Consider the following 13874-nt stretch of genomic DNA (forward strand, 5'->3'; position numbering starts at 1 on the left):
TGGTTCTCTCTTTATTTAAGAATTGTTGTAATAATTATATTAGCATAATTTTAATTGAAAGTTTTCAAAACTTTAAATTCAAAGTTGATGTAAAAATCATTATGAAAATCTGTGATTTTTTACCAAGGTATAATAAGTATTTAACCAAAAATTATCTTCTAATATTCTGAATGAATGAATGTTCGATGTTAAGGTAATATTGATATTACTATAATTTTTTGATAACTGTGTTATTATCAATGTGTAACCTTTTTTTACATTATTTATAATTAACAATTGTTATAGTACCGTAAAACGGGGTGAATAGAATTCGCGGGGTGAATAGAAAAAAAATCAGGAAAGTTTTCAAGGCCAATATTTGAGTACTCCTCGTTGAAGAATTTAGTTCAAATTTGAAATGATTACACGTCGATATTACTTCTCTGCGGTGTCATAATTGTTTAAATGTTTAAAATGATATTTATACCCAAAAAAATGCTTCAAAGACAACCGTCCTCGAATGCCTTAATATCGACCTCCAAAACTTTGGATTTAAAGTGGGATTTCTTTTCTAATGAGTTGTTTGAAGTGTTTATCTCTTTAGGTGTATAGTAATCTATAAAGATACAATATTGTTAATTGAAAAAACGGTTTTAAACCTAAAAAATATGTTTAAATCACAGAAATAGTCATTTTTTTGTATAAACGGGGTGAATAGAATCGATTGAAGGGTGAATAGAACTACAGTATGGGGTAAATGGAAACATAGCAGGGTTCAATAGAAACGCCTAAGGGGTGAATAGAAACGAGTGAGGGGTCAATAGAGATTAATAAATAGGGTTGTCAAAAACTGTCAACAAAATTAACATAAACAATGAAAAATTAATAGTTATTAATGTTCTGAAATTCACAATTATCATTGTATCAAAGTTATAACGGCAAACTACTGCATATAGTATGAAAGTTAGTTAGGTTATCTTGTTTTATTTTTTGAGTTAATCTATACGAATCTATACTAATATTATAAAGCTGAAGAGTTTGTTTGTTTGTTTGTTTGTTTGAACGCGCTAATCTCAGGAACTACAGGTCCGATTTGAAAAATTCTTTCAGTGTTCGATAGTCCATTTATCGAGGAAGGTTATAGGCTATATATCATCACGCTACTACCAATAGGAGCAGAGTACGGGTGAAAAATGTTACAAAAACGGGGACAATTTTGACCCATTCTCTCTTATGTGACGCAAGCGAAGTTGCGCGGATCAGCTTGTGTAATTATCAACGGTTATTTCAATTTTTAAACACACAACCTCCCTTTTCAGCATGTTGGATAAGTCGTCTTTGGCAGCCCTAACAGTTTTTCCATTCACCCCTTTGGTCGTTTCGATTTACCCCTATCGCTGGGTGAATAGAAATTGACCATTTTTTTAAGGAAATATCGTAAAATTATGCATATTTTTCGACAAATATGGTTTTAGCTCTTTCTTCATGGCGCCGGACATGATATAGAATAACCCGACAATAAAAATAACAAGTTATTCGCAACAAATTTTTAGGACAAAGTTGAAAATTGTTTCTATTCACCCCGTTTTACGGTACCTAATTAATATAAGTACAAATGTTGCCTATCTAATTTCAAAAATGATTATTAAAAAAATATGACAATTACCAATTTTGTTTCACTCAACAAACCAAATGTCCTGAAATTAGTTAATAAATGATAGTCACTCTTCGGCAAGTTTCTCAGATTTTGATAATCTAGTCAAACAGAAGGCTTAAAGGTATACGACTAAAACGAAACGAATGTAACTTTCATTTCATAGCTGTATCAGGTTTTACTGTACAAATTGGCATAAGATTTTAGGGAATATTACCGCTTTTAGGTGGCCGGGCTGAAATATAATTTCAAGTGATTATTCTTTCTAAATATGTATTATAATTTAAAATGAAAGCGTTACATGTATTCTATATCTCTATATCTCATTATGTACTGGTATTAGTTTTTGGTAGGTGTTGCAGTTTTACTGTTTTATATTAACGAAATAATTTCAGCCCGGCCACCTGCAACCGCTAATATTTCGTATGCTATTGCATTTTAGGATTCGATTTTGTGTTACATATGCATAAATTATAGGGTACATTTCATCTGTAGCACAATATTGCCAGTATTTTTTGTAGATTAGTGGGAAACAAGGTGGCCGGGCTGAAAACGTCAGGCTGGCCCGGCCACTAAGAAGTGCACGTAATTTCTTTTAAAAAGAGTTACATTGAAAATGAAGGTGTTACATATATTAGTACACCCGGGTACATTGGATTGATAACAATCTCATTATTAAATTCCATGGGGCCGGGCCAGCCTGACGTACATTTGCGAGCACCTCCCCGGCGTCGTCCCACAATGAGATGGCGCAACAGATCGCAGAGTTGACAAGGCAAGTCGCTGCATTAACTAACAAGTTAAATAACTCTGATCGTTCTCGGTCTAGGTCTAACTCCAAATCTCGCTCGAGAAGGTCACACTACCGCAGCCGTTCTAGACCGAAGCAGCCGCCACCCGACCATCCACATTGCTTTTACCACTTTACATATGGTGACAAGGCCCACAAATGCAGACAGCCGTGTACCTATCGCGCGGGAAACTCCAAGGGCAGTCGGCAGTAGCGGCTCACGACTGTCCCTCACCACCAGGCCGTCTATTTGTCACCGATCGCAATAGCAAGATTGCGTTTTTCCGCGATTTGCTGTTAGGACACCCTGTGTTAGGTCCAAGTTTGACCTTGTAGCGGCAAATAACACGGTTATACATACTTATGGACCTGCATTTTTGCTCTTGAATTTAGGTTTAAGGCGGGATTTCACGTGGAATTTTACAGTCGCGGACGTCAACAAGGCCATCATTGGCGTAGATTTTCTGAGCCACTATAATGTTTTAGTCGACTGCAAGAACCAGCGTTTGGTTGACGGTACCACATCCCTGTCTGTAGCTGCTATCTCTTCTGACGTTTCGGAGGACATTGCTTCACTCAAAGCTGTCACTGGTCACTCACAATACCACTCACTTCTTCGAGAGTTTCCAGATATTACCCGACCTGCAGGGGTTCGTCGTCCTTCAAAGCACAATACCGTGCACTATATAAGGACAACCCCAGGTCCACCAGTTTCGTGCAGGCCTCGTCGTCTCGACCCAGCACGCTGTCAGGCAGCAAAGAAGGAGTTCGAGGATATGCTCGCTTGTGGCACAGCACGCCGATCCGACAGTCCCTGGTCATCTGCCTTGCATATGGTGAAGAAGAAGGATGAGGGATGGAGACCATGCGGCGACTATCGTGCACTCAACGCACGCACCATTCCTGACAGGTACCCCGTCCGGCACATCCATGACTTCTCTTCGCAGCTCTCAGGGTGTACTATCTTCTCCACCATCGACCTGGTGAAAGCTTATAATCAGCTAGCCGTCAATCCAGCCGATATACCGAAAACGGCCATTACTACACCCTTTGGCTTGTATGAATTCCCTTACATGACATTCGGGCTAAGGAATGCTGCTCAGACATTCCAGAGATTTGTGGACGAAGTCCTTCTAGGCCTGGATTTCTGCTACGGATTCATCGACGACATCTTGGTTTTTTCCAAATCGGTAGAGACTCATCGGGACCATCTACGTCAGTTATTCGAGCGCCTAAGTCAGTACGGGATATTGGTGAACACCTCTAAGTGCAAATTTGGTTTCTCCGAGATAACTTTTCTTGGATATCAGGTTTCAGCAGCTGGTACGAAGCCTCTGGAGTCAAAGGTCGAAGCTATCAAGAACTTCGCAACGCCGAGAACTGTGAAGGAACTTCAGCGTTTTCTTGGTATGCTTAATTTTTACCGCCGCTTTATTCCCCATGCCGCTCATATCCAAGCACCGCTTACTAACATCCTAGCTGGTCCACGCATTAAAGGTTCGCAGCCAATTACTTTCACTCCGGAGATGACGCAAGCTTTTAACGAATGTAAGCTTACTTTATCGCAGGCTACTTTGCTCTCTCATCCTGACCCATCTGCTGAACTTGCTTTAGTTACAGACGCTTCTGATGTAGCTATTGGAGCTGTACTACAGCAACGTAAGGAGAATGTGGACGATTGGCAACCCTTAGCTTTCTTTTCACGCAAGTTGAGTGCATCATAAAGGAAGTATAGCCCATATGACCGCGAGCTGCTTGCGGTATACGAAGCCATTAAATATTTTCGGCATATGGTAGAAGCTAGGCCATTTACGGTGTTTACGGACCACAAGCCGCTGACGTTCGTGTTTTCGCTCAACCGAGACAAATGCTCGCCTAGGCAATTCAGGTATCTCGATTTTATATCGCAATTTACCACAGATATTAGGTTCATACCTGGCCAAGACAACATCGTCGCAGATGCTTTATCGAGAGTTGAGGAGATAGCCAGCGCAATCGATTACCAGTCTCTTGCACAGTCCCAGGAGAGTGATCCGGAGCTGCAGGATCTACTCAGACACGGTACAGCCTTAAGGTTGCGCAAGATACAGACTGAGTTGAGCAACGTACCAGTCTACTGCGACGTGTCACAATCTACACATCGTCCGTATGTAACGCCTAGATTCCGCAGGCAAGTTTTCGACATGCTGCATAATCTTCACCATCCTGGCAGTTCTGCTACAGTGCGACTGGTGACGCAAAGATTTGTTTGGCCAGGGATTCGAAAAGACTGTAGAGAGTGGGCACGGCATTGCGTTAAATGCCAAACTTCTAAAGTTTTCCGTCACACCTCTGCCCCCTTGTCCTCATTCCTTCCTCCTTCCTCGAGGTTCTCCCATATACACCTCGACATCATAGGGCCATTACCTCTTTCTAATGATTACAGGTATTGCCTCACGGTCGTCGACCGGTTCACTCGCTGGCCCGAGGCATTTCCGCTGCGGGACATCACTGCCGAGACCTGTGCTGCTGCTCTTGTGTCTGGCTGGATAGCTAGATTTGGCTGTCCTGAGCGGGTGACCACCGACCGTGGCCGCCAGTTCGAGTGCTACCTTTTCAAGGCTCTCACTGCTTTGATCGGTGCGCACCATCTCCGCACCACAGCCTACCATCCCGCAGCTAACGGCATAGTTGAGCGCTTTCATCGCCAGCTCAAGGCGGCGCTCATGTGCCACGCTCCTGCTTCCCAGTGGACCGAAGCTTTGCCACTGGTACTCCTAGGCATGCGTAGCGCCTGGAAAGGCGACCTTCAAGGTTCTTCAGCTGAGCTGGTGTATGGCGAACCTCTTCGCCTACCCGGTCAGTTCCTGTGCCCTGATGACGACTACTTAACTGCTGACGTCACACAGTACGCGACGCGTCTTCGCGCGTACATGGCGAAGCTGTCTCCACGTCAAACTTCCTGGCACGGCGCGTCATCCTTCTACGTGCCACGCGACCTGCACACAACCTCACACGTTTTTGTTAGACAGGACCGCGTGAGAGGCGCCTTGGAACCACCATATGCTGGCCCCTATAAGGTTGTCAGCCGACAACCCAAGTACTTCACCTTAGAGGTCAACAACAAGTCGGTGACTGTGTCCATCGACCGGCTCAAACCGGTGTACATCGCAAGGGAGGCTCAGGTTCCAGCTGAACAGGTCGACGATGACGTCAAACGCACTTCCAGTGGCAGAAGAGTTCGCTTCCCGGATTATTATCGCCCGTAGTCACGGTCTCCCGGGGGGAGTACTGTGGCGATCAACCACCACGACAACGATCAGCGAACGTCGCGTCAAGATCGCCCGCTACCCGCTCCGCTTATGCAACTTGGGCCAACAGTTGTTTACAACTTAGATGCTTACACGTGCCGCAAGTTTGACCGCTGTTCGTCCTTCGGCGCGTGCGCAGGGCCTCGAGCGCCGGACCGCGGCCACTTCTTCGCCGTCCTTCTAGCTACGCGTTGCTCTGTATAAATTCTTTTAACTTGCTTATTGCTCCGCTTTCATTAATTGTATTTATATTCATCTTTAGTTACATTAAATTCATTCATCAAATCATAATAATATAAATCATTTCGCGTTATCTATTAATTCTCATCCACAATCACCTATAATCATCAAGCACAGTGCTGCTTAGTAGCTGAGTCAATTCCCTGCTTAGTGGTGGGATAGGTAGCATACCTACTCCTACAGATACAATATTTCATATGAAACATAATGCATTATTAACTTAACAGTACTGTTGTGGTCCCAATCTGACCGCTTTAAAGTTGAAAGATGTTTGTCAGAAATTTAAATCTTGTTCAAATCCAGTCCTCTGTGTCCTCTCGCCGTATAAACTTCGCTTTTTCTTCTCGTCTTAGGACGTCTATAAGATGTTTACGATGATTACAAAACATATAAAAGGTAGGCCATCGATCAAGTGAGTGTTGAAGCGAGCTGATCAGTGGTCGGCACTAAACAAACCAGGTGTGGTCTCCAGGGAGCGGTATGTATGAGGGATAGGTTAGTAGGATTCCGATGTACGGAGGTTTGATGTGCTCTGTGAGTTGGAATTTTGGAGGCGGTAGTTTGTATGTACTGTGTTATTTTTTCAGTTGTTGTGGTTTAATCATAGATCTTCTGCTTTTTCACCATGGTTTTGTGTCAGTTAAATGATTTATTTATTCAGGGATAATAATGACACATTTTTCAAAGTTTTAGTCGGTGAATTTCAATAGAGTTGCGAAAGAAGAATGTATTGTGTGTATCTATTAGTGGCTGTTCTAATATCTGATGCTTCTTAAATTTTCTTGACGGTTTTTTTGTCTGACACAATATCTTCAATCATTTGCTGTATACCACTATTTTACTATGAAAGCAAATATAGAAAATAATGTTTTAAACAAAGGTTTGTTAATTTCGTTTACTAAAGTTTCACTATTGTTTTGAAACAAAATATCTTGTCCATTTGTTCCAAGGTGCGCGTGGAAAGGCTGTATATTTTTAGTTTGATCCATCACATCTCCCGCAGGCTCAATCTGTTGGTCGGACGAGGGTCCAGCGAGCTTTAACATAACAAATTGGCCAACTTATACGCCGTCCAATATCCACGGAAACACGTCTACGGTATGGTGATTTTTTTCTCCCTTGAAACTGTTTATTGTTAGAGAGTATTTCGGTTTGTAAAAAGAGGTATTGTGTATGTATAAAGCGCTCTCTACCTATTAAAATGATGTTTTTTTGGAACTCAGGAATTCCTTTATTCCAAATATGTGTTCAGATTTAAGATTTAAGCTATAGTCTCAAGATCAAATCAAAAAAAATATTAATTTGACATATGTATCATATTGTGTCAAATATAAAGTTTAAAAATTTACCGTCTGTTTGAATGGTATGTAATGGTATTTTATCGTACGTAATCCTTAAATAAACTTATTGTAAAGCTAGCTATAGTATAAAACTCGTATCGTGATGAAGTTTGTGGCATGCCTGCATGGCTGCAGGGTTTGTCGGGCGACGTACTGAATTAATCTAAATGTTTATATTCAATCATTGGCGTGACTTACCCAAATGCAAATGAGGGCGCAAATGAGATGCATTCGTTTCGTTGAAGTCCATATTCTCTTCATAGATCTAGACCATATAAAATGAATATATTTGGGTAAAGTGCCAAATATTAGTTAGCGCGATTATGTAATTTACATCTCATTCATAAATTTTATACAAAAACGTCATAATATTGAAGTTGAAGATTCTGAGTTATTTTAGCGTCACGTCGTTTACCTCAACTTAACCTAAAAACATGATCTTAAACGTCGGTATTAAATAAATTAGACTTGTTTATTTTGTGTTGCACCGCTGCAGAATTTCACAAACGATTCAACGTTCAACAGGGAATAAATTGAAAAATTTTAAGCGCACGCGAATTCACTAATGAAAGTTTTAAATGACCGACGAAAAACAAAAAAGTGACCTCGTTATTACGATTACAATTTTTTGTTTGCAGTTGGTAAAATATGTTCTGCGATATTAAAGTTTGTGGGGATCGCGGGGTAGAGCGCAAGCCTTGGTTTGTGGTGTTTTGCGGGCGCCGGGCCACGGACGTCGTTCTGCCATAACTTTTTTCAACTTTTTTTTTATAAATCCGGCCAAAACAATGGTTTGCGAATTTCATAAAAGGGTCCCGAAGCGTCAACAACGTCCCGACAATGGCGAGCGATTTGAACAATTAATCTTCGAGACGAATCGAACTTCACCAAGTTGCGCGTAATTATTAATGCTGTGCTTCTTTTTTGGTAATGTTTTCGAGATTTCGGGGTAAAGTAGGAACGAGCAACGTCTTTATAGACTGGCAGATGAACAATCAACAATTATTGGAATCAGAATTCCATATTTATGCAACCATTTCTTACAATAATAGGTACTAAATATTATTGGACAATGTACGTTACGTACGCACGTTAAGTATTTTTCGTATTTACATACTCTAAGTTCCAATATATTTCTGTTACTTAACCACTTAACCGAAATCAAATCTTTTTACTCCCGTATTTACCGGATTTAAAGTGCGAAAAAATCCCCCATACGGAAACAGATTAAACATTCCTTAGCCCGAATATGTCCGAGGACCGTGACCTGCAATTATTCGCTACGAGACACACACCGGACGAATACGAAATAATGGCAATGTGAAATTGAAATTATATGTTAATTTATAAGTTACAGCAGTTATATAATGTTAGAAACTGACTTATAACTTTTGTTTTTAAACAAATTTGTTTTAAAATTTAATTAAAATTGTTTTCTTATCGTGTTACACAATGTTGTATAACGTATATAACTACTGTGTGGGAGGATATTTAAGTTAAAGAAGTAACCTTTAATGTACATATTAAACTTGTTAATTGTAGAAAAGTGTTTAGGTACTTGTGTATTGAACTTAATACCTGTCTATGATTATATATACCTAAGTTTGTAAATTATACATATGTAGGTATATAATTTGCATACAAAAAAAACACGCCTTGTTTCCATAGGGGTAGGCAGAAACCATAGCACGCCACTTGGTATGATCCTTACAAACTTTTCTTGCTTCATTCATATATTCTATACATCTTGCCATACAGGGCCGCCGATTACTGCTGCTGACCTTTTTGAAGGATCATTCGTGCAAATCATGTGTGTTCTCATTTAAAAATCTTAAATCCAGATTGCTTTTGTATAACGAAGTGAAAATATCACAGTACAGTCATGTACTAAAACAAGTGCGTTATTAATGTAAATAGTGAGTAATGTATCATCTTGTGATTACAAAGTCTGGTGTATAATTAATTTGTCTGAGTGTACCTGTCTCGACTGTTGACTAATTGCTGCTGGTGACGTTTTATTAACGTGTTTAATGATAGCTGAATGTATGATGTTCTACGGTACTTTGCACGTAAAGTATCAAGTAACTGCTGTGTGTTTCTTTGATCTTGGTAAAGATGTGGAAAATAAGATTTTGTTTAAATTATTTGTATTTTAATGGAAGCTTTTAATTGTACGTTTGGTGCAGTAGTTAATGTAGTCGACTCGCCCATACTTCGCACTCAGAAAATATATTTCTGTTAAGTTAAGTGGATGCCAATCTAATCTAGCTCTCGATATGACCGTAGTACCTATGCATTAAAAGTATATTTTGTTTTTCAGGTGGCTGCCGTAGCGCAATGGTTAAGGTTGTCGTCATATTATGCCAGTGCATCGGTACCCACAGCTTCAGCTCGATATCCACACGGTTCAAATATTTGTGTTATCCACAGACAGTTGTTCGGGTGTACTTTGTGTCCGTTGTTCGTATGTCTGTAAAGTCCCCGCGACACGAGTACAAATATTGAAATTTATTTAAGAAGTCGTAACCATGAAATTGAAATCGTCTTTTACCCGTATTAACCCTTGCAGCAAACACGAAATCAAACAGAGCTCAATAACTCTTTAAGCCAGTATGTCCTTTTATATTTAATCCTAACCAAAATGAAATGATTTGGTCGACAAGTCGTAATTTTATTACACTTGCCGCTTCCTCGTATCTGCATGTGAATGTCGGTCAGAAGTTGTTTGAGCCCAAAACTTTGACAATACGGAGTGGGAGGAATTTGACGCGACCGACGATGGTCAGCTTGCGTACTTGTACATACGTATGTTCAAGATATATACAGAGCATTAGAGGTTTTAGAGGTTATACTTTAGAGTAGGTATTTTATTTTTTGAAGTCAGTGCTAGGCTTTTTGTAGGAGAATGTATAATAAAATTGCGTGGTGTTTTTAGTAGGCAGTAGAATGCTGTACTTATAGTCAATATTTGTCAGATTTAGGATTCGTCAATTATTTTGTTCAATATACTTACCTAATTCCATTTTTCCATGGAATGTAGAGTTTTGTATTATTATTTCGGTAAAGACATGGTTTTGTCTTATAATTCGTTGGAAGGCGAAGCTACTGAGCTACTACTTTAGATGTATACAAATTTTCTTGCACTGATTAATAAAATCTGTCCAAACACAATCAAACTGTCAATCTTTTTCATTAAACATCGCCTTACATTTTCCATCCCTTTTTCCCCCACACATAAGTTTACATTCTCCATCCCTTTCAATCCATATACATACTATACATACATCTGTAGCGACAATCTAGTTTTCTGCGGTCGTACCGAGTATAAAGTTTGGAGAAACCCTCGGTCCTTCTGTTAAAGCTCGAAGGATAACTAAAGACATATCGACACTTATTTATTTTATTGGATGGGTTTCAACGCAAACTTAGTTTAGGGTTTCACTCGATTTTCCTTGCTTTTTTGGAAATGGTGGTGTTTGGTGTGCTGTTTAGTAAGTGGTTTAGTAAGTTGATGTAACATAAACGTACATGCGTATAACTTTAATATTATTATATTTATATCTAATCTTATAGTTTGGTTAATATATTGGTACCCAAGTTTCAAAAGCATCTACATTACCCGGCGGACCGATTTCTTAAGTGAAGATTTTAACCAAAAAATCCTTTTTCTAACCTTAATTATGATTGAGATCATCACAAAATTAATTACACAGGATATTACGTTCCCGAAAGAATGTCAATTCATTTTATGACATTAACCAACGTTTGCATTGATTTATGAACTAGGACATGTATCTAAGTCAAATGTTGTTTAGTACTTACATAAACAAAAAGCCTACATCATCCAAGCATCAAACCTTGGACCTCATAATCGACTCAGGGGTACCAAGAGCCTTAATTAGAAACAGGACACCAGTTCGCTATCAATGGCTAACTATGGTACAATGAACGTTACTTGACAGCTTCGGCCGCTCGTTTTTAACCGACCTCAAAAGTGGAGGAGGTTCTCAATTCGACTGCATTTTGTTTTTTGTTGTTGTTTGTATTCCTTTTGTGGGGATTTACTGACAGCGGGCGATGGTTTTTAACCGACTTAAAAAAATAAGGAAGTTCTCAAAGCGACTGTATTTTGTTTTTTTTTGTTGTTTGAATACAGTAGGGATGTTTTTTGTTTGCCTGTCTGTTTGTTCGTTTGTTTGCCATGTGAAATGGGTAGGTCTTGACTTCGGATAAGTAAAAAGATTCACCCTTTTTGAGATCGTACAAATGAAAAATGTTTACATCATCCAAGCATCAAACCCTGGGTACCAAAAGCCTTAATTAGAAACAGGACACCAGTTCTCTATCAATGGCTAACGTACAATGAACGTTACTTGACAGCTCCGGCCGCTCGTTTTTGTTCTTTGAATACCTTTTGTGGGGACTTACTGACAGCGGACGATGGATTTTTTTTGACTGTTTGTTTGTTTGTTTGTTTGTCGTGTGAAATGGGTAGGTCTTGACTTCGGAATAGTAAAAAGTTTGACTAGTTTTGAGATCGATCGCGGGGCAAGTTAAATATAAACGTTGGACAACTCACACTCGGTCATTTGATTCTAAACTAAGCACAGCTTGTATTATGGTAACCAAATAACTGATAAACATGCTTTTATACTTATTAATTCACACTAATATAGATTGACGACAGTAATTTAATTACCATGTTAGTTTGTAGTTTTGTAGTTATGTTTTTAGGAAAGTACCATGCATACTTTTTTAGTTTTTTGTGCTTAAACCTTTATCCGCTCTCACTGTCTCCACACACCAGCCAACAGAATAGAGTATTAATTTACGTAAAATCAGATTTAATTCATTATCCAACTATCCTTTGTATTACTCGGTTCTTCGATACAACTGACGGGTTTATTAATTAATTGTTATTTAGTCCCGACGGCCCATTTATCATAGTCGTTATAAAATTTACACTCAACAATAGATGTTGTTTCTATGGTTTCCAGTTACTTCGTTCTTGTTTGTTTGATGTCTGTGAAAAGGGGTGTTCTTGGAAAGGTGTAGTAGAACCGTATTTCAATAGCTCGAGCTGTGATATCCATACATGATATACTCGATTGTTACATCTGTTTGTGTCTCTTTCAAGGCTGAACTGTTGCAGTTGAAACCTAAGGATCGTACATAGGCTTATAAACTAAGTGATGAAAGTTTGTACGAGAGCAGAGACGTGCGAGGCAGCTGGTAAGTATTGAGTAAACTCTAAAGAAATTAATACCAAAGTCCTCCCGACTGTATTTTTTACCTTTAGTATCAATCTTAAAGGTCAGGTTAAAAGAGTGGCCGTGAGTTTCTTGCTAGCTCTTCTCATAAGGCTCTACCCCCTTTCCGAGCTAGTGGTAGATTCAGTAATTGTAACGACTATCATAAGTGTCAATATTTGACCTAAATAAATAAAGGATTAGATTTTGATTTGAGTATAATCATAACATATAGGACAGGGTTTAGCCAGTCTGTTCGCATTGATAATTTTAAGGACTGCTGACTTGCCTAGATGTTTCGTAAATATTACAGGAAAAAGAGATTCACAGTTCAAAGAAGTACTTTTTCATTGTATCCTGAGATCTATTTTTATTTTCGTAGTTTCTACGTAGTGACGTTGTACATAAAAACTGTTTCGTTTGAAACCTTGCGACTCTGATGTCGGAGCTTTTATGCATAAAATATATTTTTTATTCGTATTCGTAAGTTTTTGACGTCCCGTTTTGGTGGTTGAATAGACAAAGGTAGGTTCTATAGTAAGGTGGTATCACATATTCGAGTCTTTACCAAATATAAGACACAGTTGATACCAGTGATATTAGTGCATAATACGTTATTGTAGTTTTATTGTTACTTTATTCACGGAGTTTCAACAGTTTTACGCAATTTATCGACTGGTTGATTGTGTACACATTTTATGCTTATTTAAAATAGTCGGAAGCATATGCGTAACATGCTTAGCATTAGGTTTTCGCTTTTTTGTTATGTTAGTATTATTTTCTAACATAAAGTAATTAGATTTTTTTAAGGTGAATAACTTAAGAAATTATCTATCTATACTTCAGTATTACATGTCATTATATTTCTGAGGTTTAAAGCACCAAAGTGTACAATTTAAAATTCAGTAATTGTTGTTCTAAAAGATAGCCCCTATATAGCTTTATTAAGATCAGACTTAAGCTTACATTTATTTAGATTACAAACGAAAAAACTAGGATATACCTCCGCCAAAATAATTCCAAAACATTTTACTTGAAAAAGAAGGCTAATTAGCTTAATTATTGTAATGAACACAATTAACTTTGTATTTAAATCGTTGATGAAATTGTCTTTTAAAACGAGTGCCTTTTCTTGGATTTTTCCGGGACAAGTATTTTGTTGTAACAGTCTTTGAATATTTTTTATTGTTAGTACATGTATATATAATTATTTGTTTGTTACAACTTTTGTTTACTGAGTGTAAAGTCAAAGTAATAATGTTTTACGAATCAGGAAAAACCTTTTTGTGAAAATAATTTTTTCTATTTTTTTTAACAATAAATCATGACCGC

At 38.4% G+C, this 13874-nt stretch overlaps 1 protein-coding gene across 1 annotated transcript; it reads left to right on the forward strand.

The window, feature by feature from the left end:
* Window positions 1-5091: 5091 nt before the first annotated feature.
* LOC142972787 (uncharacterized) lies at window positions 5092-10445 on the forward strand. The gene has a single exon (XM_076114084.1). It carries the CDS (start codon window positions 5129-5131, stop codon window positions 5669-5671), a length of 543 nt encoding a protein of 180 aa, XP_075970199.1. The 5' UTR covers window positions 5092-5128; the 3' UTR covers window positions 5672-10445.
* Window positions 10446-13874: the final 3429 nt, after the last annotated feature.

Source organism: Anticarsia gemmatalis, chromosome 5 (assembly GCF_050436995.1).
Source record: "Anticarsia gemmatalis isolate Benzon Research Colony breed Stoneville strain chromosome 5, ilAntGemm2 primary, whole genome shotgun sequence".
Taxonomy (NCBI): domain Eukaryota; kingdom Metazoa; phylum Arthropoda; class Insecta; order Lepidoptera; family Erebidae; genus Anticarsia; species Anticarsia gemmatalis.

What these genes read in the sequence shown, in the direction of transcription:
- LOC142972787 (XM_076114084.1), top strand. Translation starts at nt 5,129, where the DNA reads ATGTGCCACGCTCCTGCTTCCCAGTGGACCGAAGCTTTGCCACTGGTA.